Source organism: Sphaeramia orbicularis, chromosome 1 (genome assembly GCF_902148855.1).
Source record: "Sphaeramia orbicularis chromosome 1, fSphaOr1.1, whole genome shotgun sequence".
Lineage (NCBI taxonomy): Eukaryota > Metazoa > Chordata > Actinopteri > Kurtiformes > Apogonidae > Sphaeramia > Sphaeramia orbicularis.
The window spans coordinates 21,052,220-21,080,039 of record NC_043957.1 but is presented as its reverse complement, the minus strand read 5'-3'; the positions used below and the strand labels follow the sequence as shown (position 1 = coordinate 21,080,039).

Below are 27,820 nucleotides of genomic sequence, written 5' to 3'. Positions count from 1 at the left end.
TGACGCACCTTGGTGCGTCAAATAGGAACACTTCAATACATCTTGATTGTCGGATTCCAACTCCACTGTGGTGGTGTACAGAGACAAAATTAGTGTCAATACTTGACTGTTATTGTGGATCAAACAAGTGTTTGACAATTCAACAGAAAAAAGAATGGGATGTTTTTGTGCTGTTTTGTGTCTCCTCTCATAAAAACACTTGAGCTGAGTTCATGCTGCCTATTCGGTCTGTAGTCCCTTACAGAGGGAGTAACTTGCATTATGATATGAAGTCCAATTTACAGCTGCAGGAGCAAAAATCAGGGGGTAAAAACCCCAGAAATACATATGTTCTTTTTGCAGCTCTCTCCTCTTAGTCCAAATGCAAAGACTATGTATTTATATTATAAAAGCCAAAATTATAAAAGCGTGGATCCCCACATGTCAACACACTAGTAAATACAGATCACCTAATCCTGTGATACTGTTATTGAAAAATGAGCCGACTTCCTTCTCTTCCGTTTCTGTGCTGAGACACAGATTAGAGCTGTAGAGTTATGTCCAGGTTGCATGTGACAGAAACTGATCAGGGACCAGTAATTACAGCTGTCAATCATCTATCAAAACCCTCCTACCGGTCTTAAAACACCAGTGATTACACAAAATCCAGATGTCACAGGGTAAATTTTCTACAGCTTGAAAACACAGACAAGGAGTAGATGCAGAAGCCATGTGTCCTCTAAGATCATTGTATAAAAATTTGTTGAAGGGTAATTATGGAATTTTTGCGGAATGAAGCTAAAAAAAAACACCAAAAAAACTATTCACCACTGCAACTTTAAAGCACTACTAATCTGAATTTGGGGATCAAAAAAGACTGTCTATGTATCAGGGGTTATGTTTAGAAAAACAGCACAAAAATGAAATGAATTACCTGATCCTGGAGATCAAAACATGGGATCTCCAAATCCCAATCATTCTGGATTAAGGTTTTTGAACCACTGGTCCATGAAGATTTATCTTATAACAAGACAAGGCTTGGCAGGACTCATCTCAGCAGATGTGACATCCTGACACCAGGCTTTTGAAGTCTCAGAAAGCAACCTAAAAAATAGGAGGTTACAGTTAAACAATACATAAACCATCTGTGTTAAAACATATGGTACTGCTCTAAATTATCACTAGGGGTCAGTGCTATACACAGCATCATGTCTCCTACAGATACTGAACCCAACTGACAGAGAATACTGTGGATGCATACCTATCTCTGAACTGACATGTTGACATTTGCCCAACTGTCTCACATTTTCATCCTCCCTTTTCCTTGTTTTTCTGAACTCCGTGTCTCACTCATGACATACTGGGATCTGCTTGGACTTGCGCTCTCCACCTCCTGGGAGCTCATGCTAATTCCTGCTCTGTGATTTGCCGACATGAGTGGGGTACTGTGTGCCCTCTGTACAATCTGATTGGTTTTGCGAGTGACCCTGCAGGTTTGAGGGGGAGCGGGTTTCCACTGCAACCACAAAGAGAAAGTGAGTAACAGAGAAAGACTTAATGACAGTTTGTAAATTAGACGGGAGCAGTAGCAAAGCAAGGTGTGAGAAGGACGCAATGAGATAGAAATATAACGAGGGGAAAGAGAGAAGTGATATCCCACAGTGCCTTGTGTGGTGTGGTGTATAAGCAGGTAAGTGTTACATACTATTACTCCTGCATGGCAAACAACCCAAGGCCTCACAGCTTGGCTGAAAAGCAGGACTTACTTTTTATTTGCTTTTCTTACTAACTATTTTTCACTGGAGCATGTACAAGCCTGTGTGCATTTGCTTTTATGTAATCTTTATCTTTTCTCTGTTGTTCAGACATGAATAATCGCTCCATCGCTTGGTGGCTGAGACAAATCGGCCTCCCCCAGTACACAAAGACCCTGGAGAGTGAATATTATGGTCTGGAGGTATGTGTATGAGTGCATGTATACGTGTGATAACTGTTTTCTTTTATGTTCTGTGGTTTAATCACATTGTCACAGTGTTTCACAAGCAACAGATTCTTTATTCCTTTTTTCCTCTCCAGGGTTTGTTGAATGTAACAGATGAAGAACTGAAGGACGCAGGGATAGAGGATCCAGCTCACAGAGACACTATGCTCAGCCAGCTTGCAAGACATCGACAGACACTCGACCCACGCTCAGGTCACACAAACTGGACACTACAACAACACATTCACACTGAGACTACACATCCCACTGTAAGCCCAAGAGCTTGATTCAGATATACTGCTCAGACCTGGTTTTTTAATGCTAGGCTGTCCACAAGAATCCCGAGATTGATTTGTAATTTTTTTGATCAAGGTCTTTTTTATTTTAAATTTTCAAATCTACAACAAGAAACATACAACTTAAACATGAAACTGTTGTATCCAGTTCCTATCCAACTGCCTTCCCACCCACCTCAAGTACTGGACTTTTGTTGAATTTATATACAGCCAGACATAATATACTTATGCTAATTTGTAATTTTTTTGCTTTTTCTTATGTAAAGCCTGAGGTGTAACTCCATCATTTACTTTTGCACAAAAGAAAGCATTTATTGGCACTTCTTTATCATTCTACACTACATTATTAGAGCTGCTTTGGGGTCAATTTTAATGCACAAATTAATCATTTTAATCACAAACCTGGTTCGGAGGTTGTATATAAAATTAACAGCATTATTTGCATGAGAATGTCACAATCAGAATGCTTTATTAATCCCAGGGGGAATTTTTTGTGTGTCTTTCATATTCAATTAAAACTGGCTCTGTAGATAAAATATCCCTAAATGAACTGATATTAAATCAAACTGAACTGGATATCAAGTCAAACTGGAACCTTGAGAATCAGAATTCAATCAATTTGAGAAATAAGTGGCTATGTCTAAGCCCTTATGTCACATTTTTTTTCAAACATAATCATTTAAAATATCAGATTGCAGCATGAAATTGTCACAGTCATGAGCTGCATCCAATGTGCAAAATAACATAAAGACAGACGTCACATGTAGCACCTTGTTGTACTGCAGTAAACATAGAGGAATTTGGTTTCATAAGGTTAGAGTTAGAATTGTACCAGATGATTTGGACAACGCCTACATTTGACACTAAAATGCATTATGCATGTATCAAAAAAGTATCTTTAACTTCATTATAACTTGGAAAATAGTGAGCTGAACGTTAAACTCAAAATATTTAATCAATAATTGTGGAGCTAAATATTAAACTAACCATGGACAAATCTATATGGAATGATTTTTAGCATTCGAGCAATTATTTTCCCTCAAGGTTAGAAGCCAATTTCTATCTCCTGCTGAAATCATCCAAGATCAATGTGATGCTGCACAAGATCATTAATGAAAAGCTTTGACTTAAAAGTTATGTTGCGAGCGCTACCTTTTGGTTGACTTGTGCACAGTATTAAATGTTGCCAACAGCACTGACAATCACAGAACTCTGTAATTTTAGTCAGTGTATTGGTATGTAGCATTTGGTCACACAGTAGTATTGCTGTATCTCTAACACATGACATAACACTCAAATAACACATTTATCTTAAGAAAGTGTATGTAGTGTTTATTTCTTCTTTAAAATATAAAAAAAAAGGACTTCGGATGCAAATTATTGATTAATTCATTAATCATTAGTTGACTGACCTTATCGATCGATAAACAATTAATTGATAAGCGGCAATTTTCCTGAGAACCTGAGTTTCTATTTCAACAGGATCTATAAGAATAAAAGCTAAATACTGTTTATGTAATTCATGAAAAAAGCATGTCATATTCCTTAATGACTGATTTATTGTACCGTTAGGGATACAGTACAAGCCATGACATTTATGTAGTGTAACAAAATAAATTCTGCAGAGAAATTAAAAAAAAAAAATGGATCTGAAGAGGGGCAGTTTAGAAGACATGGGCATTTCTGACTTTACATCAGTACCTGACATGATGGAGCGAGATTTTGGCGGGGAAATGCTGTGCACACCTGTGACACACCTTATATACTGTGGCCTGGATCAGGAGCCTGGAGGATGTTCAACTTCTGTCTCACTGACCAGATAATCCAGATGACTGTGGATTAGACCAACCTCCAGGGAAAACACTCCATCCAGGACCGGACCGATACCAACCCGCATATGTGAGCGCATTTAGTCGGGGGTGCGGTTTCGCTCCACCATGTCCCTAAAGTGATTTCAACTCATCAACCCTAGGATAAGATAAGATATCAATACTAGATATAACCCCTTTAAAACCAACCAATAATTTGACCAAAAAAAAAAAAAAAAAAAGAAAATTACTAAAAATGTCTACTGTCATTGCTAAATACACTTTAATGTGATGTTTCAGTATAGTGTCTGATTTCTCCCCTCTGTAAACACCACTTCTGCCTCACTTTCATTACTTAATTTGTTGGACAATACACACACTCACAATACCCCATGTTACTTCATATTGTTGTTAAATACTACAGCTTTTGTTACTGTTGTCATTGTCAGATCCCTTGAGGTAGAAATTACATAATGTGTGTTGAACAGCCTGAACAAAGTCTGATGTTGTACCCGGTCAGTGTATCTTTTGGTAATTGGATTTTCTTTTCAGAAACAAAAGAAAAACTAGTGGTTATTTGATTTTTGTTTTAATATAGAAGAATTAAAATTGAATTTCAAGGCATTTTTCTTATTCACTGTCAAAACAGACAAACCAAATTTAAAAAAAATGGATTGATTTTCATTTTCTCTTTCTAAAGTTACTACCTGACAGACATGGAAAAATGAACCAAAAACGCCCTGTTTTTTTCATTTTCTGAGACCGGATGTTGACATTTTCAAGGAAAGAACACTCATGCCTAGGTCACAGAGATTCTTGCGGACAGTGAGTTTGTGTGAATCTTCCAGTTTGTAGGAAATCTGGAGTTCATAGACATTCGTGGAGGGAACATTAGTTTCTTACGGCCATATTAAGGCTGGGTTATGCTTGCTGCACGAACGTGACGTGTGGAAAATAGACGCGGGGAGTTGGCATGAGAGTATGCGTGGTGCTTTTATACTCCGGGTGGCTCCGCGTGACGTCTATTCCCCAACTACAGGGGGCGGTGTGCCACAAATGCACGTCTATCACAGTTAAAAACCAGAGAAGAAGAAAAGTTTTCTGTTTTCACATAGTTATTAATAAATTTACCTCCTCCGGAGGGAAATTTGTGTCTGTTTCCCTGTGTTTAATAAAATTCAAGAGCCAGCTCAACTCTCAGAATCCGTGGGACGTTTGGGCTCCCCCCTGGGTCTCCACTTCTCCCTTAGGCTGTCTTTTTTGTTTTCACATATCTGTCCCGAATGTTTTTCCAGGTTTTTTTTTTGCTCATTCCTCCTCTTTGCTGACTGTCGCTGCAATTTCCCTCCATGAATTGTTCACCACACGGCTGTTGCGGTGGTCCTGGTGTGACAAATTATACAAGTGCCTGTACTTCTGTACTTCTACCACCAGGAGCTCCTGAATGTCGGCCACATTGTCTGCGCGTCTCTTACAAATATTCTCAGGTGTGTGACGCAGAAAGTTTCTGCTTGAGATGTACAAACACATTGTAAGAATCTCTGTGACCTAGGAATTAGCGCTTTTTCCTTCAAAATGACAACATCTAGTCTCAGAAAATGGAAAAAAAGTGTTTTTGGTCCATTTTTCAATTTCTGTCAGGTAGTAACTTTATTTTTATTATTGGAACGAGAAAAGAAAAATCAATCTGTTTTTTAAATTTCATTTATCTGTTTTGACACTGAAAAAGAAAAATGCCTTGAAATTCAATTTTAATTCTTCTATTTTAAGATGAAAATCAATTGACCACTAGTTTTTCTTTTGTTTCTGAAAAGTAAATCCAAATATCAAAAGATACACCGACAGGACACACTGTTTATTAGAGCTGCACAATATATCGTTTGAAAATCGTCATCATAATATATGTGTGCGCAGTAGTCACATCGCAAGTACTGCAATGTAGGAGGCAAATGAACTCAACATGTTCTCATCTAATTTCAACTTGGGTACCTGACACACTCTGCGCACAGCGATCCACCAATCACAAGTGTTCTTAATCAGTTCGAGGAGGCAGACCACGCCCCTGCACATGGAGTGAGTCGTTGGTCACAACATTGAAAAATGAGCAACGAACAAGAGAAAATCACTGAAAATGAAGACTTGGTGCCAAAAAGAAAAACAACTTCAGTTATCTGCAATTATTTCAGCCACAAGAAGAATGATATTAAAACATGTGTTCTGTGTTGGCACAACGAGAAGAAACATAACTAATTTGTTTGACCGTTTACATCGGCATCAAACAGCTATTATATCCTCCTGAGTATTTTTTCATATCACAATATATATTGTTGGGTTAAAAAAATTGAAATGTCAGTTTTTTCCAATATTGTGCAGCCCTACTCTTTGACACCATTTTGTTCTCTTTAGGTGTTAAAAAGGAGCGCAGAGTGAGCCGAAAATATTCCCTGGGGTCATCAATGGACCTGGTGAGGACTATTTGGCACAGAACGGCTGTTATTCTAGTGGTAGAGGAAACACTCAGTTACTCCAGTAGAAGGACCAATATCTAAACCACATACTCCATTGATTTAAAACCCTAAAAGGAAAAGGAACAATGATTACAATGATTAGAGTGCATACAATAAGTTAAACATTGCTTTAGGATTTATCTGAAATATTTTGACTCTATCTTTAAGACCACGCAAACAGCATCTAAACAAGTCTGTACCATTTCCTGCAGGTGAAGCCAGGAAAGGATCTGTTTCGCCAGAGCGTTCTTCCCCGCCTCCAGCGTGCGGACAAAAAGCACCGCCTCTCTGCCTCCTGCTCCCAGCTCCGCCCCCTGACAGAGGACAACGCTATCAGTGACATAGACCACCACCAGGACAGCAAGCGCAGGTAGGCAGACCCCCACACTGGCATTGTGTGTCTGTGAAAGTGTGTGCAATAGTTCTGTCTATGTGTGTGAAGTGTAGTTGTGTAAAACTGCAGGAAAAAGGCCAACTTTCTCCCAAGCACTCTACTCAACTTTGGTTTATAATTAACCACAGCCTCATAAAATGCCATTGGTTGTTGGACAAAGAAGGTAAACAAGAAAATCAGGTATTTGTAGAAGCTAAACAGATGACAAGAAAGAAAAGTAGTTTGATGTAATGAACCAACATTATCCAGGAAAACAACGACTTTTCTGACTCACATATGAAACACACTTTAGTTCTTTGATGATATGACTACACTTCCTTCATGCTTCTGACCAAGAGGTCAACCACTGACTGAGGCTCCTTTTGTTTGTGTCAAAGTTAAGTCAGCATTACGAGGGCAATTTATCCGTAACAAAGACATAATCAGTAGTTTCAAGCCTTGAGGGAATCCTCTTGGCTTTAAGATCTGGATCTAAAAGAGCTGCTCCTCCATCAATGAGACAGGTGTGAAATGAATTCTATATGTGGTGCTGAAGGCTGTGTAAATTAACTTTTGAAAACTACAACCGCAACCTGTTTTCCAAGAAACACTTGCTTTGGAACACTCAGATGTCTGTGATGTGCATTTTCATGGGAGAGTGGGTCAGTGTGGCTTCAGTAGGCGTGTGCCATACACAAAGTTGACTTCAATTGTGTTGGTTTGTAGCAGAAATCTCAGAGAGGGACATCTCAAAATCTGAAACATAAAATCTAAACTATCACTCGTGGTAAGTGACATTTTGCTTTTATTTGTTTATAAGTGTGTGCTTCAGGTGGACTGACTTGTGAAACCTCTTTTTAGCTATAGTCAGGGAGAATGGGAAATTCTATCCACTAATGGAAAAATCTAAATGCATAATTGGAGACTGATATGTTGAGGCATGTCTGTGTTCACCAGCTGTGAAGTGCTAAATGTTAAACTCGTTGTAAACCAAATGTGTTTCAAAGAAGCAGATAATCCCAGCCCCTTGCTCTGGGTGACTCAGATGTACGCAGAAAATATTATACATGAATGTAACACATATGAATGTATATAACAGGTAACAACTAACAGAGATGATAACAGTACACACCTTTTTTTACTCCAGCAGAAGTACATGTGTTAAAAAAAAAACAAAACAAAAAAAACCCCTGTTGATTCAGTTTACTTAACTTTACTTTCCGTGAAAAAACTCATGCAGTGAAATCTACTCAAAGAACAGAAGTATAAAAGAATCCCCTCTTACATTGTATGTAGCCTTTATCTTGTTTTGTCTGTTACCTCATTTTCATCTTCTTCGATGGGAACTCAGATTACACTCAATCCGTGTGTTTACATGACAATTTTTATTCCTGGTTTAATCTGAATAAACATTAGATCCTATTTAAGATGACCATGTAAACACCTTATTCCAGTTGAAAAAGAATAGTTCGGAATAAATTTAAATCCGAATAAGGTCACTGGTTTAATCCACTTTTCATTCCGATCTGAATTATTCCTTGGACATGTAAGCCCTTATTCTGTTTGGACTTTATTCCTGCCATTCTGCGCATGCTCGTTGTCTTGTCCTGTCGCGATGACGCACACATTCTGCGCTGGCGGAAGAATATGCAATGCAGTATAGTATTACCAAACCGTTCCAGTGGGCTATTCTGATGGGATCTACCAGCTTCTAAAACCCTGAGAGAAGAGTTCATCACCTGTTTTGTTATTAATTAATTTGTCATGTACTAATGAGTTCGATAAGTGGGCAAATCAGTTTGCACTGCAGTGCACTGATTGCCTTGTTCTCGCAGCCCTTCCGTTAGCTTAGCTAAGCCTAGTTTAGCATAATGGCTTCATTCCTCTGGTCAGATGTAGCCAGGCTTTCATGGGTGATCCGTAGTATTTTATGAGTGATTTTGTGAAATTCAGTTCTCCCTAATCATTACTTTAGTCCAGTGGGGTCAACATGATCATAAATTGAGGCTCAAATCATGACGATGTGACTTACTGCAGTAATAAAATCTTGGGAAATAAAAACTAATGCAAAGCTAAAATGGTAAAGCAAAGGTAAATTAGCGCATGCATCCCTTCCAACAAAAACATTTTCCAACTTCCGTCAACACAACAGTCCCAAGATTGTATGAGTGCAGTAAGTCGCAGATCTAAAGAAATAATTAGGGAGGATCGGATTTCACAAAATCGATTACAAAAGACAACAAATCACCTTTAATAAACTGGCTATGTGTGACCATGGAAATGCAGTGACTATGCTAAGCTAAGCTAACAGAAGGGCTGTGAGAACAAGGCAATGTGAGCACTGCAGCGCAAACCCTTTTGCTCACTTATCTACCTCATTAACACCTCATGTAAACCTTTATTTGGGTTTAACATTTCCATGTAAACAGAAGAGAAAATACTTTAGTTCTGAATTAATTTCTTCTGGAAAAATAAATCGGGTTTAAAAGACATCATGTAACCATTCCCAATATGTTCATTTAATCAGAATGAACTAAATAATCACTAAATCAGAGACTACAGGTATTTTGTGTTGTTACATTACTGTTTTCTTTAGTTAGGTTGTTTCTTCTTGATTCAACTTGTTTCCTCTTCTATATAATATTTTTTCTTACTTTGCCTTTTACATATTTTTACTTGTTCAATAAATAACTCAGATTTGTTGCATTCTTGACTATTTATAAATTTTTCTTTGTTTTAGTACAAGTAAAGATTAGAGTAAGTAAAATTACAGTATGAAAGTAATTAAATCGTTAAACAAAAATTTGAACCTGAAATTTCTTACGAAAAATAAGAGCAATTTTAACAATATTATGCCTCAGCTTTTTATATGCACACGTGTGTTACACTTTACAGATTTAACTTAATGATCAATACTATTTGATTGTCAGTGTCTTCTCTGTTATCTTTGTAAATTCATCAGGTGGGCCTTTGGAGGTCGGGTTGGGGCCGCGGGCCGTGTATTTGACACCCCTGGCATAACCCTATTTTTTGTAATAAAATATTGGAGAGAGATGATATAGTCTATTCTAACAAAAACCAACCCCATATGTGGGATTCTTCGTCATATTCCACTCTGTATGAACACCTACCATGTCATTTGGACTGGGCTGGGTGATGTGTCAGCTCGGCCTGTGTCGGTATCCGAGGAATGCCAGGCAGATAGCGGTGTTCCAGCACCGGGGCCCGGGGCGGGGAGAAGGGGAACGGGAAGGAGAGCTCGGAACAACTTGTGGGAACTCGTCCTAGACGTCAGGGAGGAGGGTGAGGAGATGGAAGAGAGGGAGCAGGGGGGCTGGGAGGGACCGCGGCGAACAGCTCCACTTCCAGCTGTTATCTGGTGGCGTTAGTTTGGACCACAAACCGTCCAACATGTCGGACAAACCCCAACTGTGACCAGCGGTGACAGGTAGGACTGCGGGGGTCGCGCTTAATTTATCCAAATAACGCCTATTTTTGTGAGTTAACGCGAGATTTCCGATGTTGTTGTGGTTTTAATGGCTGTACTTCGAAGTTTTGCGGTTTTCTGATTATTTCTCACTAACGTCTGCCTATTGTTCTGACTTAACGGTAAGAATTAAATGGAGCAGGTTCAAAAATGTCGACGGTTGTTCCTTGTCGCTAACTAACTACCTGTAACCCTGCCAGACAAGTTACCTGTTGCACAATTCTGCGGCTCTTACAAGTTTTGACTCAGACTTGTAAGCTAGTTTGACGACTTTGCAGAGTTATTAGCTTGTGTCTCTGAAGTTTACATGATCGTGTTAAACAGAGGGACACCAGTGGCCTGGCGAAAATGTAGTTAAACTGTTAAAAATATGGTTATTACATGGTGTCAGGTTGCATTTCACAATAGTGTCTGTCCGGCTCATTGCACAGGTGTTTGTGCTGAGCTGTCTGGGCCAACGCCCCTTCAACAGGATGTGACACCCTTTGCTCTCTGCTGCTTTACTCATAACACAACTGTGATTTGTGTATTATTGTGCGTCTGTCTCACAGGATATTGCTTCAGGTTATTTAGGAGCCTTGCTCAAGCTTTTCAGACTTACCTATGCAGTGTCATCTGGAGTTTTAACTGGACTTAATATGTTTTAACCTCTTAGCATCAAACAAGAAATAAGTTTCCTAAATGTGCTTTAGAAAACTGTGATAGTATTCTCACTGTTTTTCCAGTGTTTTATAGACCAGATGATTACCTATACCAGGGGTGTCAAACATGCAGCCTATGGGCCAACACGGCCCACCAAAGGGTCCAATCTGGCCTGTGAGATGAATTTGTGAAATGCAAAAATTATACTGAAGATATTAACAATCAAGGATGTCAAAATTTGACAACAATATGCCTACTAAATATTTTGGGCCTTTGTAGATCCACTGTGATCTGTAAGTTGTAATGCACACGTGTGCATGATAAACTAAGGCATAATATTGTTAAAATTGCTAAACTTATATTTCATAAGAAATTTCAGGTTCACGTTATTCACATTTATTAAAGTAGAGCTTGTAGATGTAAACATTTTCATAATGTAATCTTACTTCTTTCAGTCTAAAAGAGAAAAGTTTGGAGTTTACATTATACCAAAAAAAAAAAAAAGTCGCACATGCAATATTTGACTGCACCACCTTTGGTTTTGATTACAGGAGACATTCACCGTCACATCTTTTTTGCCACATAATGCTTATGTAGTGTCACAATAAGGTTCATAATATTTTTTCCATCCATAGTTGCATTAATTTTTGATTATTGAAGATGAAAAATCAGACATCCCAAATTAGAGTTTGGACTTTATGGAGGCTAACCCATGTGTGAAAATGATGTCTCATTTTCCCTGAACCATTCTGTCACAAGCCTGATGATCCTGATCAATCCTGGCATTGTCTAATGTTTTTGATGTTAAAGAAATGAGAGGCTACTTACTGCAGTTAGAGTTAAATAAACAGCCTGGCCAAAAAAAGTAACTGCCTGGATTTAACTAAGCAAATAGTTCAGATCCTTCCATCGGTAAGTACTGCAGTGGTTAATAGTGTTTTAGCGGTAACAGGTTATTTAACTCTAACTGATGCAGTCAGTAACAGTTAAGAGTAAAGTTTTGAACTGAAATCAAATATTAAGTTTACAAAAATCGGAAAAGAATAAAAGGACTATGATGGACTCTACAGAGACAAAACAGGTTGTTAATGGCTCATAATGTCCAAAATACAGTAAAATGGACATCAACACATTTGATGTCATGTTCTTTCATCCTAATTTATCATCATCTGCAGATTAAACTAAAACTAACCAATTCCTTATTATTGTAAAAGCAGTTAGCAGTTGCAGAACTACACCTAAACCAAACTGAAAGATTCAATCAAAAAAGGTAATGAAGATGTATTACCAATTGGAGATTAGATACAAGGTTGTGAGATAGTTGTCCAAATGCTGATAAAGTTTTCATAACTATGCATCACAGTAAATCATTTAAACTGCAGATATTGAGTAGAAAAATGAAATTGCTAACATTGGAGGGGTTACCCGAAACACAGAATCTTTTGGAAGAGTAAGAGCTCCACAGAATAGTTTTATTTTACCCAGTTATAAAATGCAATTCTTTCATTCAGTGGATGCTCTGGGTAGTTAGGGAAAACATTCCCCTCGAGCAGTCCTTGTGCATGTGATTTGTTCCACATGCCTACTCAGAAAAAGACGGGTTCCAATGTTGCTAGAGGTTGTAGTTCATGTGATGGTGGGGAGTTTTCTGCTGCTGGCCTGTTGTTCACTCCCTGAGCCGTTCATTTGGGATACGTGTGTTTAGAGAGGCAGGAAGGTGGACGCTAAGAGGAAGGAAGGAGGAAAGCGACGAGGCAAGCTATTAAAAGTCTGTTAGTTTTCTTTGGTTTTAATGACCGACCTAGACCTTGGCAGTGGACTTCCATCTTTGTCCTGTCCTTGTTTAGAGGGAAAACACAACACCATCATCTGCGGCTCCTGGGGGTTTAGTTTAGCAGCTCCAAATCACCTCTCTGTTCTTGTTTTTCAGCAAGAGAAGGAGTGTCAGCGCATACCTCAGCCAGCTGAAGGTAAGAGGTTAAGCAAACTGCCCTCTGTATCTCACTCACTGTCCAAAGCTGCAGTTCATTTCTGAATATTTTCCCTTCCCACCCACACTCACAAAATATGAGCATAGAGGACTTAATACAGAGTTACTGCTGCTGTGTTAGGTGTTTGGTGGTCGCAGAGAGATGGATTCAATGAAGAAAGAGCTGGAGGAGGAGCTGAAGCTCAGCACTGATGATGTGAGGAGCCATGCATGGTTCCATGGACCAATCAGCAGAGAGGTGCTTAACTGATTGATCTTATTTAGATTCTGTAAATTACATAATACAAGCAGTGCACATCCACACCTCCGTAACAACTGACAGATTTAACCTGCTGACCTGTGTCCAGTCTGCAGAGGCTCTGTTGGAGAAAGAAGGAGACTTCCTGGTCCGTGAGTCAAGTTCTGCTCCTGGTGACTACGTTTTGAGCTGTTTTTGGAAGAACGATCCAATGCACTTTAAGATCATACGAGTAGTTCTTCGGCCCAAAAAGGTACGTCTGTGTGTTACTGGGGATGCATTGATTTCCTCAGGGTAGAGACAGATACAGATTGCCAATATTTGGAAGTGTTGATGTCAAGTTTTGTGTCAGCGATTCCATCACAAATCTTGGTTGAATTACCTTTAAATAAAGTATATAACACAAAGTAAGTACAGTTCAATAATATTTCAAGAATACTTTTCATTTTCACACTGAACTGGGGGGATTACAAATAATAAATACTAGTATTAGATATGTCATTTTCTCATTTCAGTGTCGAGAAGTTATTACTTGTATATCCTGTCAGATGGTGGTGTTGGTGGGACATTGCTCAAGACCCTAGTGATGTGACAACATACAGAAAGACAGCTGTATCAGAGCAAAATAATATTAGTGTATATTTATCAGATCTGATAATCTGTCAGCCTGCTAGTTATTTTTTTCCCTCTCTTGAACTTGCAACAAAATGCCAGCAGGTTGAGATGAAGGACCATTTCAGTTTGTTAAGAAAAGTTTTCTTGGGTTGCATTAGATGGTGTAGACAAAACTTTAGCTCTTATTGTACAATTTATCCCAAGTTTGAGAACAATGGGGATAAAACAGTGATAAAACTGATTTCAGGCATGTGGCCCAGAAATCTATTTTCCACTGGTTAATTTTATCACCTTTTTTATCACCTACCAAGAAAATTAAATCATATAATTGTGGTTAAAGGCTTAAGATTTAAATGATGGGATTGATACTTTATCACCATCCTATCTATCAAGTGATCCACTGCTCTGACCTTTAAAGAAGGCTAAAAGTGGAAATACAGTTCCTGAGCAGATCATCAGACTGAAAATCTATTTTATTAAACATTTAACTCATGTAGACTTGAAAAGCTTGGATTCACAGCAGATGCAGATGACTTACAATGATAATCCAAAGTCACAATATTGATACTTTAACAAATTCTAAAGTTCTGCCTGAAATAAGGAATTTAGTGAATAATCAGTGAACATACTCTTCCATAAAAACCCTCTGCACTCAAAACGAGCATGTCTGTTTTTAAATGAATAATGTGGATCATTCATTTGGTGTAATCTTTGACTTCCACTCTGCAGAATTTGCCAAATCGATGGTTTTTCTTACATGAATTTCCTGACACAGGAAAGTCCTCACCGCAATCAGTTTTAAAACCATGGATCTACCAGCAGGATTTGTGATAGTATAGATATTTTAGGGTCATTCTAGTATGGAAACCTAAGGCCACCAATGCACAAACTTTTTTATGGAAGGAGAAAACATCTAGTGTCCAGCATAAAAACCACTGATGAGAAGATGTTATTTCAACAGTTTTGTAACAAGATTCTTTGAATTTATTAAGTGAATTTTTTGTTTTATGCAAAGTATTTTTAATATGCCTTTTAAAATGACTGAAGGAATTAATTATTTAGATTTTTATAAACACCGCCTCAAAAATATCTACAAAAATTGAAAATCAGTTACTATCATAAATTAACGAATCTCTATGAACTGGTGTATAAATGTGGGTGTGAATGGGTAAATGTGAGGCTTTGTTAAGCACTTTGGGCACCATGAAGGTGTAGAAAATGTGCTACATAAGTGCAGTCCATTTACTATTTACCATTTACCATATGAATTTAGCCACCAAACCTTATGCACAGACCTACATAAGCCTAATTTCTGTCCTCCAGGGCTGTGTTTTTGATATGAAGATAGATTTTTGTTGTACTATTCCTTTAAAGGCTGTGCTTGGTGTGTAATTCTGTTCTTGTGCTTCCATCTTTGTGACAGGGCTACTCGCGGGAGCTGTTCCAGTTTGAGGAGGATCGCTTTGACAATGTTCCTGCTCTGATCCGGTACTATGTTGGCGGGCGTCGGCCCATCTCCCAGGCCTCCCGTGCTGTGATCTTCCACCCAATCACACGGACTCTTCCTCTTCGTGTCATCACTGAGCGACAGGCAAACAGCAAAAGTAACAGGGAGACACAATCTGAGCGCAACAAAAGACTCAGCTTCAGCTCTACACATGTTGACACACTGCAGGTCATCAATCCACTGCTAAGGTGAGTGTGTATGTAGGTGTGCAATGCTAAAACACATTCACTCTAGTCAGACAAATATCAATGAACATGCTCAAGACCTTTTTTTACTGTGTGACAGGTGTGGAAGTCAGCCTGCGAACTTGGAGAATGTGGGTCGTAGGCCGTCACTTCAGTCAGCACAATCTGACAGCAATCTACGAGCAGGTATTAAAGGGTTTCCTCTTTTTTAAACAGTGGGAAGAAAGGGTTTTGTTGTACCTGGGAGGCTGCTAGCATAGTAAATAATTCAGGTTATGTACTATAATTCAACATTATTCATGACAGTGAAGTTAACATCTATTCTGCAGCTGTAAACCTACCTCTGCTCTATTACCTACTTCACGTCTGAATAAGGCCATTTTCCCAGTGGAGCATTTTGTGCCTCTCTCAACTCAGACATGTGGGGTATGCTCATATTATTCAGATTTTATGGGAAACTTTTTACAAGGTGCATATGAAATATGCATCTAAATTGTGGGTTTTACCACAGGTGGTGACAACCCCTGTTTACAGTCAGTTGGAATAGAGACAAATGTGGCAAAAATACTTCAACGAAAGTCCATATTATTAAAGACGGGGCAGGGGGTTTTTGGATCTGAAAAAAATATTCAAAATCTGTTGTCAAAAAGCTGTTGAATGAATGAGTTCACCCAGTGGAACATCCAACAGTAATGGAAAACTGGAAAAAATACAATTTTTCTAGTAAGCTTGTACACAGTTGCACATAACTGGGAATATTAATGCAACTTTTCTTTAGCTATACATACATACATACATACATACATACATACATACATACATACATACATACATATATATATATATATATATATATATATATATATATATATATATATATATACATACATACACACACACATATATATATATATATATATATATATATATATATATATATATATATATATATATATATATATATATATATATATATATATATATACATACATACATACATACATACACACACACACACACACACATATATATATATATATATATATATATATATATATATATATATATATATACATACATACATACATACATACATACACACACACACAGTGAAAATGAAAAACTGGAATTTTTGTCTTTATCAGAATAAAGACAACTATAAATATAGTCATTAGGTCAATGGTCTTCGGCCTCCACTGATTCATTTTTAGGTTGTTTGATATATAGAATTCTAGGAAAAGTAGTAGCTATACGTGTGTGTGCAGGTAAGTAAATATATATATGTTTGTTTACATATATAGCTAATCTTTATTACTATTCTAGTTATTGTTTGGCAAAAGTAGGATGGCCATGAGAAGCATTGATGTTTCACAAATTAGCCCTCTGTTTTGTATTGCACTGGAAAGTCTATATTTGTATGATGATATACATGCAACAAAGATTTACAAATTACTTTTTTGTTTTTTCTTTCTTTTTGTAAGCAATGTTGACACCCCTTTTTTTTAGAGAACAGTTTACTTTGTATACATGATATCCTGAGAAACATATTGTGAGACTGTTTTGAATAAAAATTTGAATAAAAAAGAAAAAGAATTATAGGAAAAGTGCACTGTCAAACAATGGACAAAACCCTGGAATCCTTGAAATATAGATCATAACAATACAATAAAAAATACTGATAATAATAATCATGCTTCTTATCATCATCCAGGTATTCCACAGAACAGTCCATCAGAGGACATTGGCCCCGCTCCCATCTCCCCAGTATTTCGTACAGGTAGCGAACCCTTGCTGAGCCCACGGCCACGGCATACACGGCCATTGCCTCCAGGTAACCTCACACACATTTTCAATGGATTTCTGTCACAAAACACTATCAAAAGTTATACACGGTATCGTGAGGTAGTGTGGGATCATAGCAGCTGTTTTCACTTCCACCTCCATCTTATGGATGAAAGTTTATCTGTACAGAAAATATCACCTTTATAAGTTTTATTCAGTGGATAATTTAATACACTCATTGACTCACTATGAAGGTACTGTTAACAAAATACCTGTTTTTGTGCAACATCATCCCTTCTGTCACTGAAATAATTCCAAACAACTCATTGGCACTTTTCTTTTTGCAACCAAATCTTCCTTTTTTAGGAAAGATTCAATTCTGCTTTTTCCACCAGAATGTGTGTGTTGGTGTGTGAAAAGTGGTTTGCAATTGTTTAAATCTTAAAGGGAAATAAAATAAAAAGGCTGCTTTAAAAGTTATATGATTTCCTAATGTTTTTCTAACACATGTCCTGATAATAAGTATAGCTGAGGGACTTTCACTTCTGACCTTAGCTTTCCTAAAATCCTGGGTAGTGCCCTGTGAGTTGAAAAATAGAGAATTTGTTTCCAGGTCAAACTAGTTAAACAAGTCAAACTTCTGTGGACACTCCACAGCCTGCTACTCAAGTATCCCGTTGGACTAAGAGGCCACAGACAAAATGCCCGTGGGATAAATAAACTCGACTGAACTGAACTATTCACACTAGACTGGTGTCATCAAGAGTGTATTCCAAACTTCAAATCTGCAGCTAAACTCTGACTCACTTACAACTTCCCTGTGTGTCCCCTACAGGAGGTGGTGTGACTTTGCGAGGTTCAGATGGACAACTACACTCCAGAGCTCCTCCTAAACCTCTCAGAGTCTCTGCTGTCTTCCCCAATGCGGTCCCCCCTCCACCCACAGACCGAGATGACGACCCCTCCTCGTTCTATGATGAGCTGGTCATTCAGGTAGAAAATCAATCACTGTTTCGATTTTAACCCAGACAAGCTTTCATCATAGGGGTTGTTCTCTCCAAATCCTCTTCAGAGTTTAAAGGTGCTTGTTTTTTGTTTGGTTTTTTTTGTCCAGGTGCCACAGACCCAGCGAAGGGGTCACGTGGATCGACTGCGTGCAGAAGAGAAGTGGCAGAGTCGGGCACGCCTCACAGAGACTTCCTTTGGCTTCCTGGAGGCGCAGAGCAATGAGGCGTCGTCCCAGCTGCCGTTTGAGAAACATCTCCTAAAGGCAGCAGAGGAAGAGGACGACTGGCATTTTGAGCGACCACATGTTTGTATAAATATTTCAATAATATAAATAATTGCGACACTACTGTTTCTGCAAGTACTCAAGACGTATAAACAAACCAGGTTTACTTCTCACGTGTTCAACTTAATTTAATTTCAACTTCATTTTAACTTAAAAGTGCACACTATACAGTTTCAGTGTGTGTTTTCTGTGATTTTCCACTCACGCATTGGTTTGTATAATGTAAAATGTAGTATGCAACACTGCTGGAGTATAACTTTAAGTGGTAAAATGCACTTTTACTGAGGTACTGGTCCGTGTCACCATGGTAATGCTATGTGATGCTTGTTGAAATATACACATTCTATACATCCACGTATCCACAAGTGTCAGTTAACACCTCAACAAAACAACAGAACACAACTCAAACAACAAGCACTTAACTGGTCAAATATCTAAGACAAGCGAACAGTCTGAGACCTGCCTATGTCATGGATGATTTCATAAAACAGAACAATGAGACAAACTTTGCACTTTAAGCTAACAATAAGTGGTCCCAGGCACAACACACCCTGCCCCTCATGCATTTCGCCCATCATAAATAAATGGGAAGATTTGAAAAATTCATAAAAAATTTAAACTTTTACTTACTGTTCCCAAAACATAATGAGATCCATTCTGGGTCACTGGCAATCTATAAAGTCAGTTTGGTATGAATCCAACTAATAGTTTTGCTGCTATAGACATGTGAAATTTCACTCATAAAGGGGAAAAAAAAGATTTTAAAAATTCATAAGAAATTTAAGCTTTGACCTACTTTTCCCAAAATGTAATGAGATCTATTCTGGGTCACTGGCAATCTGTAAACCAAATTTGGTGTGAATTCAACCAATAGTTTTGCTGCTAGAGTGTTAAACAAACAAACAAACTGAACCAGAAACAACCCTTTGGGGGGTGAGGTAATAAGCAGATCCAACACAACAAGTATTATTTCCCTACCTCTAAACTTCATTGAATAAGCTAAAAAAAACAGCGAAAATAAATGCAAATGCCTTATGATGCCATTGTTATGAATTTCCTTTGCTGGTTTCATATGAATGAGACTTTGGCTATCAGCTGCTACATTTTTTTGTGTTACATTGAAATGATAAATGTGCATGATTTGTGTGTGAAGTTGCCAGTAGTTGGTTGACATTGGGTAACTGTGTCTCTAAGACATAGATGTCAAACATGCGGCCCGGGGGCCAAATCCGGCCTGTCAAAGGTTCCAATCTGGCCCCTGGGATGAATTTGTGAAATGCAGAAATTACACTGAAGATATTAACAATCAAGGATCTTAGAATCATTTTAGGTCAATTCAATCTCAAGTGTGTCAGAACCAGTGAAATACTGTCATAATAACCTAAAAATAATGAAAACTACAATTTTTTCTCTTTGTTGCAGTGTAAAGAAACCCTTAAATTAAACAAAAATGTTTCCATTTACAGACTAACCTTTTACAAAAAATGTTAATAACCTGAAATTTCGTAAGAGAAATATGTGGACTTGTACCAATATTCTGCCTGTTACTAAATGTTTTGTGTATTTGTAGATCCACTGTGATCTGTAAGTTGTGTTGAACATGTATAAATGATAAACTAAGACGTAATATTCTTAAAATTGCACTTATTTTTCTTCAGAATTTTCAGGTTCATATTTGTTCATGTTATGTTCAAGTATGGTTCGTAGATGTAAACATTTTCATTACGGAATTTGACTTTTTTTCACTCAAAAACTTAGCTAAAAATTCTGGAGTTGACATTATTTCTAAGTTCTTATCCTCTTATTTATATTATTTTACTGGTCCGGCCCACTTTAGATCATATTAGGCTGTATGTGGCCCCTGAACTAAAATGAGTTCAACACCCCTGCTCTAAGACAACAGTAGATACTAGTGTACAGTGTCTCCATTGTGGAGTAGAAATATAGAGGGACTGAAAAGTTTAGGAGTGAGCATAAGGATTTTGCAAAAAAAAAAAAAAAAAGCACCAAGACAATCCTTAGCATCTGTATGTAAAGGTTATTTACTCAAAAATACCAACCCCAGGATGCACCACATAGAGCGAACTTGTTGTGGCAGTTCTGTTGATGTTTGCTGCAGCAGGGCAACAGGTGCTGATGCTCATCTCTCACCAGGTGGAGTCGTCCTCCTGCTTCCAGTTGGATCAGTTTGAGTCGCTGCTTTTACCGGAGAACAACCGACCTCTGGAATCCAGCGTCCTGTTGTCACTCAAAGAGCTCTTCAACCGTGCTGATGCCAACACTACTGCTCTGCACATGCTCAGTGTTGACTGCCAGGTGAGTCTAAAGCTGCAGAACCTGAAAAAAAAAACTCTAGAATTTGCACCAGAAAAAACACATTCCTGCAGCTCTCTCTTCTTAGTCCAAATTAAAGGATAAAATATAAGTGCAGATGACCTGACACTCTTTAATGTTGCTGTGGAAAAGAGAAGCTGCTTCTCCAAGCGTCTGTGTCAAATCATAGTGAAGCAGCACAGACACATCTAATTTCATCTGATAAGTGACTACTAATTATGCACTGAGCAAAAATATAAACACCCCATGTGACACTTAAAATTTTATTAGTGTTACGTTTTGTACAATATATTAAATCACACTCAGTCTATTTTGTTGATCAATGTGGTACAGATAACTATCTGTTAGAAAAGATAGCGGCGTCTGGCATTCAGGGACATTCATGTGGACACGATGGGGGCCGGTTGAAAGAATTCACCACTTGGGGATCTTGCAGGGTTCTTGGTCTTTATCCAAATACAAATTCCAGACTTTTCCAAAACTGCCATTTTAGTGCTAGTACTTTTATACTGGCATGCCTACATTTCTGGTTGAGATTGCACCTGTTGTGTGTAGTAGAAAAGTTCATTTTAATAAATCTATGAATGAATGAATGGATTATTTGCAGTAAATTCTGTTTTACTGACAAACAAAATGTCAAAAGTGCATGAGTATCACACAAACAAGTTTCACTAGATTAGAATCATTCCAGTACCGACCAGTGAGCCAAATCATATCAAATTTTTTATATACTTTCCTCATGTTTTTCTTATGTCACAAGATTATGTGCCTTTGAGCATATTACAAAAGTCGACTATGAGAGAAACTTTTTTTCATACTTACATCCTTAAGACTTGAACACAAATTCCAGACTTTTCAAGGTCTGGAAAACAGCATTTCAAAATTCCATACTTTTTAAGACTCAAGACCTGCGCAAGTACCCTGTCTTGTGTGTCCACCATTGGGTCACCAACCCTGGTCCTCAAGAGCTACTATCCTGCTTGTTTTAGATGTATCCCTCTTCCAACACACCTGATTCAAATGATAAGCCTGTCACCAAGCTCTGCAGAAGCTTGATAACGACCCGTCAGGTGTGCTGGAAGAGGGAAACATCTAAAACATGCAGGATAGTAGCTCTCGAGGACCAGGGTTAGTGACCCCTGCCGTAGAGTGACACATCGTCTTCTTATCAAGTTGACACTGCTGTCAGCTGTAGCCTGTGGAATGTCATTCCACTCCTCTTCGAGGGCTGTGGAATGTGTGTCTGCATCAAGCATGCCAATGGCACGTTCCCGAATGATTTATGACATCTGTGACATGGTGACGTCTGATGAAATTTGACATTTTGAGGTGTCCTTTTACTGTCCCCAGTATAAGGAGTGCCTGAATACTGGTAACACTGTTGGAGCAGTGTCTGGACAGGCCACACCTATGTTATGGGTAGAATCACTGGATCACTAAACAAGTGCTCACCCGCAGAGAAGGACACAAAGTTTGTTTACAAATCAAGAGAATAACCATCTTTTACAATTATAAGACATCATGAGTTAATTTTGGGCCGCGCGTCTCATGTTACACAAATACTGTACGTGGGGCGTTTATATTAACTATTCATCACATATTTAACCCTTTACCTGCCTAAGAGCACCTGTGATCAGCTAAGGTCTGTGTCATGGGGTAAATTCTCTGCAGCTCACTAGTACACAGTGGTGGGTAGAGTTCTTGTTTATTAACCATTTAAATTATAAGATGCTGAAAGGAAATTATGGATTGCTCAATAATGGCAAAAAACTATCCAGGACTGCAGGTTTAACTAAGGAGATCTGTGGTATTTTGGATGTCAGAAACCATACCGCAGTCTGCACACTACTCATTTATTTTATGTTAATATTTAAATCAAGGTGACCCTATAAACGAGTATGTATTAAATTATCTTTAATTTGGAGATTGCAGCAACTTTTGCATCTATATGAGGGCTGGGCAGAAAATGTAATCATGTTCAAAATGTACATGTGACTTGATATTTACCACAACAAATACCAAATTTTGTGTTTTACAATATTCTTCATTGTCAGAATGTGACAAACACTTGCCAACCCATGGGATATTTCAGAAATTAAAGATAGAACATTAAAAACAATTATAATCATTAAATGTTGATTCTCCAGCACTTCAGTGTGCGATAGCTTTGTATTGTGTTTTGAGTTCACGCAGAGAAAAAGTAGAATGACTTGTTTTTCATGTTTCATAAACTGATAATGAACATGATGCGAATCCTGACTTACTATTACTGATGTGGTCCTGAAGGTGGCACGTGTCATTGGAGTTACACCTGAGCAAAAGAGGATGATGGGAGTTGGATCTGGGCTGGAGCTTATCACTCTGCCACACGGGCACCAGTTACGACAGGATCTGTTGGAGAGGTATGTGCAGCTGACATAGATGGATGGTGTGATTATGAACTCCTTTATCAAATTTATTTTGTAATCATGCGCCCATTCACACACATCCAAGTCTTTAATCCTTCATTTTCTAGGCATCATCTCTTAGCTCTGGGAGTTGCCGTGGACATCCTGGGCTGCACAGGGACTGTCAGCCAGAGGGCGACTTGTGTACATAAATTAATCTTATTGGCTCAGGCTCTTAAAGAACATGCCCACAACCTGTTCTCCTTCTCCGCCATGATGAAAGCTCTAGAAATGCCTCAGGTGGTGTAAAAATAATTTAAAAAATACGGTCGCTTTCTGCACAATTATGCCAAGCAGAAACTGGTATTCAGGTATGTTTGTGTGTGCAGATAACGCGGCTGGAGATGACGTGGAGAGCCCTTAGGAGGAACCACACCGAGAGTGCAGTTTTGTTTGAGAAGACACTTAAACCCTTTATGAACTCACTCAATGAGGGAGATGGTGAGTACTGCTCATAAAAAAATGAGTATGAAACTGGGATTGTAAGATGCTATAAAGGAGTCCAGGCATCCCCACACAACTCAGACCTTAAGCTGATCTGAGTAAAGAATCCTCATGCAAGAGAGCTTGTCACGTTTGTCAAGTTTGGACATCTGCAGGCTGGTTGTGAGTAAATTATAGACCGATGAGGGTGTGACCTACAGCAACAGATGCAGCTTCAAACAAGGAACACATGGAGTATTGGGATCTGCAATGTACAGTTTGTGAATTATTCATCAAAACTGTTTGGAAAAACATATATAAAACCAATTTAATGGCAATACAGGTTCAGATCAAACCCGCTACTTTTGGCACCAAAACTTTGCTAAACGAGGTTTCATTGTAAAAACTTAACAGTTGCACCAGTTTATATTGAATTGGATACTATGGATCTCCAGATACTGCATATATAAAATTTGAACATTGTCATAAGTATCTGAAAAGTATGCATTTAACCAAATTTTGTCTACCAATGTAATCACATACTTGACATGCTTATTCTGTTCTCATGTCAGTTAGAGATTATCTGAAGTTAAAAGGGAAACAAAACAATGAAACATCATGTACAGCCACAGATAAAATAGAAAATAAAAAAAATAAAATAAAAAAAAAGGGCACAATAGCTATTTTTAAGGTTCCAAAGAATTATTACCCTGCCCCCCAAAGGAGAGGCAAGGGGTATTGTTTTTGCTTCGGTTTGTTTGTTAACACTCTAGCAGCAAAACTATTGGTTGAATTCACACTGAATTAGGTTTATAGATTGCCGGGTCACCACAATAGATGTGATTACATTTTGGAAAAAGTAGGTCAAAGTTAAATTTTTTTTATGAATTTAATTTGTATTATTTTTTTTCCCCATTTACTCATAATGCTTGAAATTTCACATGTCTGTAGCAGCAGAACTATTGGTTGAATTCATACCAAATTGGGTTTATAGATTGCCAGTGACCCAGAATAGATGTGTTTACATTTTGGGAAAAGGAGGACAAAGTTAAATTTTTTATGAATTTTTAAAAAAAAAATTTTCTCCCCTTATGGGTGAAATTTCGAATGTCTATAAAAACATAAATTTTGTTTCAATTTACATCAAATTCGGCACATATATAGAGGCAACTGATATGCTTACATCAGCACACCCATAGACATGATGACATCAGCTGGATCGATACCAAAATAAGCTACGTGTGAAGGGCGGGGTTTGTTGTGCCTAACACCACTTGTTTAACACCAGATTTGTCACTGTTTGTCAAGTGCCCATGCAGTCATTTGAAAAAACTGCTTTGCATATTTTGGGAGTATATGGAAAAAATGAAGACACAATTTACTATATGGCATATTTGAATGTATAATGTATTCACAAGTTGTTCAGCCTGAATGTCTTGAAATCTTGTGAAGAGTTCTGGTCTTTACATATTAAACTCACACCTTTGCACTAATTTTACTGTAGAATAATAATAGTATTATGAAAGAATACAAATCATGGCAAAAACAGATTTAAAAAAACTGTGTTGCAAGTGTGCAGAACAAAATGTTGTTATTGGGGGGGTGTCAATATAAAAATCAACCTAAAATTCTAATTCCAAGGTTTGTTAATTGTTTTACCATAGACTCTGTGATCCAGGGTCCCATAACCATCCCACATCTGGTGCCTCTGCTGATGGTGATGGAGGGCGAGGACCCGGTGGAGAACAGTGAGCGAGGCTGTCAGCTCCTCTACAATGTCCTCCAATCAGCTCGCAGTGTTGCACTCCACGCCAAAGAATATCAGCAGCATGCACACTCTCTGCTCACAGGTACGCACTCTGTACATTCTAACCTTCCGTCCACCTGTGGGTCCATTAGTAGTATATTCACATCATGACCCCGACTTCAACAGGAGGCTGGGAGCCGATTCCTGAGCTGCTCGAGGCTTTCCGGACAGAGTTTGCACTGCGGCTCTTCTGGGGTCAATCTGGGGCAGAGGCGGACCAGAAGGAGCGCTACGAGAAGTTCGACAAGATTCTTTGTGTCCTGTCAGATAAACTGGAACCTGTTGAAATAACCCCACAACAACCTGACCCTTGAACCTGAGCCTCAGGGCATGTTCTGCTTAGAGAACAGTGAAATCAGCACTTTCTGTGAGAGGAAAATGCAAAACTAAGAAGTAGGATGTGGTGTGTTGTGGTGGCCTCAAACATAAAGGGAGAAGTTGTGCTTCTCTGTATTAGCAGAGATTTCAGTGACTGTTCCCAGAAGTCAACAGACAACACATACACAAAATGGAATTACATCTTGAACGTGTAGGTGTCCTTGACTGTGAAAAGGACTGTCATACATTTTCCGTCTTCAGGAAATTAGGAATTGTTTACCTTAAACCTTTGTTTGCATCTGTTTACTTCTCCATATGTGCATTGTTGACATTGTTTTGTAAATCCACATCATTTATACTTGACATTCCAAATCCGGCAAAAACATTTTTGTTCCATAAACTACTGCTGTTGGGCCACACTGGAAACTGTGTTTCCTTTCAGTGTTTCTGATGTAATAAATAAATAAATGTGTTTGTTTTGTGTTTGCAGTTTCTCTTCTAATCACTATCTTGAAGAAACAATGTAGACAGGAAATTGTATTTTTTAACATTTATGACTCAAATTATACATGTAAATACAGACATTTTAAAAACAAAATGGAAAATACATTAATACCCTTTAAAGAAAAAATTGACTAGTGCAGGACAGAAGGGTAGAAAAATACATGGGTAAACCTTATTTGGCTCTATGCAGAGTGAGACAAACTATCACATTTTACCTTTTTTTTTTATAACATGAAATACTGCAGTGAGGAGCGAACTCAAAACACATTTCTGATGGTTCTAAACTGTTCTGTTGTGGTTTATTTTGATGAGCTCCTCATTTAAGATTTCAAGAGAAACCAATAAAAATTTAAAACAGCTATAATTTCATAAGATTTGAGGAATACATCAGCAAGATTCAGAAGCTCTGATACTTGGAAAGTGGAAACATGAGTAAACCATATAAAAAAAATTCAAACAAGAAACAAAGGAAGAAGACCAGTTATAACAGATGTAAACTGTAGATACACTTACAGCTCTGCCACTTTTGTCCCAAGTTGGAGGTCAAAAGTGAAAGTTATTCACTGGCTTCATAACACGGACAAGTAGGCTATTTGTCCCAGTGAGAAAACTGCATTTGTATTTTCATATTCCAAAAGCTTTGGTCATTTGTGCTTTCTGTTGTCCATCCTGTTAAAAACCTAAAGGAAATTTTGAAAGCAAGTTTTCTTGCAAGTATTCGCTGTAGTAGAAAAGCTATTACACATTGAGTACATTAACAGTCCACTTAGGGATATTATATTTTGTGCACTCTACATAGAGTAGTGGTTTTCATCCAGTTTTTAAGTCATAAAACATCACATCTCTATGGTTAAAAAAAATAAAAAACTCACATTATCCTATCAGGACAGGGACTCAAAGGTGATGCTAAAATGCATGGGTTGGGATGATGCTAGATTCTGCTGTGACTGGTTACTGTTCAGCTGTGATTATTCCATTAACTACTAACAAAGTATGTGGTACTATGACTTAAGACTATTTCATACTCCACAGGAACAGCAATTTTTTTTTTTTGTTTTTTGAGGTGGCAAGAACAAGAGCAAAGTTAGTTTGGGCAATTTCCTGGGATAATAAAGCAAGTTAACCTTTAACCTTTAGTAACCATGCCCAGTTCAAAATTTCTGACCAATCACACAATAATTCTCAACTCGACACAAGAAAAAAAGAAAGTTCTGCTCGGATGTTCTAAACAAGCTTCCAGAACAAAATTATGTAATTTTGGGAAAACAAATGTCTCTGTTCTGCAGACAGAGCTGCCATAAATGGG

The 27,820-nt window shown here is 38.0% G+C and overlaps 1 protein-coding gene across 4 annotated transcripts; it reads left to right on the top strand.

The window, feature by feature from the left end:
* Positions 1 to 1,490: 1,490 nt before the first annotated feature.
* sh2d3a (SH2 domain containing 3A) lies at positions 1,491 to 27,378 on the top strand. Of its 4 annotated transcripts, XM_030143622.1 has the most exons (19): positions 1,491 to 1,669; positions 1,845 to 1,936; positions 2,056 to 2,173; positions 6,471 to 6,529; positions 6,784 to 6,941; positions 13,004 to 13,043; positions 13,185 to 13,301; positions 13,411 to 13,554; positions 15,340 to 15,611; positions 15,709 to 15,794; positions 17,320 to 17,439; positions 18,226 to 18,383; positions 18,505 to 18,702; positions 20,836 to 20,997; positions 23,302 to 23,417; positions 23,531 to 23,702; positions 23,792 to 23,903; positions 25,550 to 25,735; positions 25,819 to 26,006. In XM_030143622.1, exons 2-19 carry the CDS (start codon positions 1,847 to 1,849, stop codon positions 26,004 to 26,006), a joined length of 2,496 nt encoding a protein of 831 aa, XP_029999482.1. In that variant the 5' UTR covers positions 1,491 to 1,669; positions 1,845 to 1,846. The 4 variants fall into 4 exon arrangements, with proteins under 4 accessions (XP_029999482.1, XP_029999491.1, XP_029999499.1 ...); XM_030143631.1 differs by lacking the exon at positions 1,491 to 1,669 and having other exon boundaries at positions 1,847 to 1,936; positions 25,819 to 27,378; XM_030143639.1 differs by lacking the exons at positions 1,491 to 1,669; positions 1,845 to 1,936; positions 2,056 to 2,173; positions 6,471 to 6,529; positions 6,784 to 6,941 and adding an exon at positions 10,260 to 10,392.
* The last annotated feature ends 442 nt before the right edge of the window (positions 27,379 to 27,820 follow it).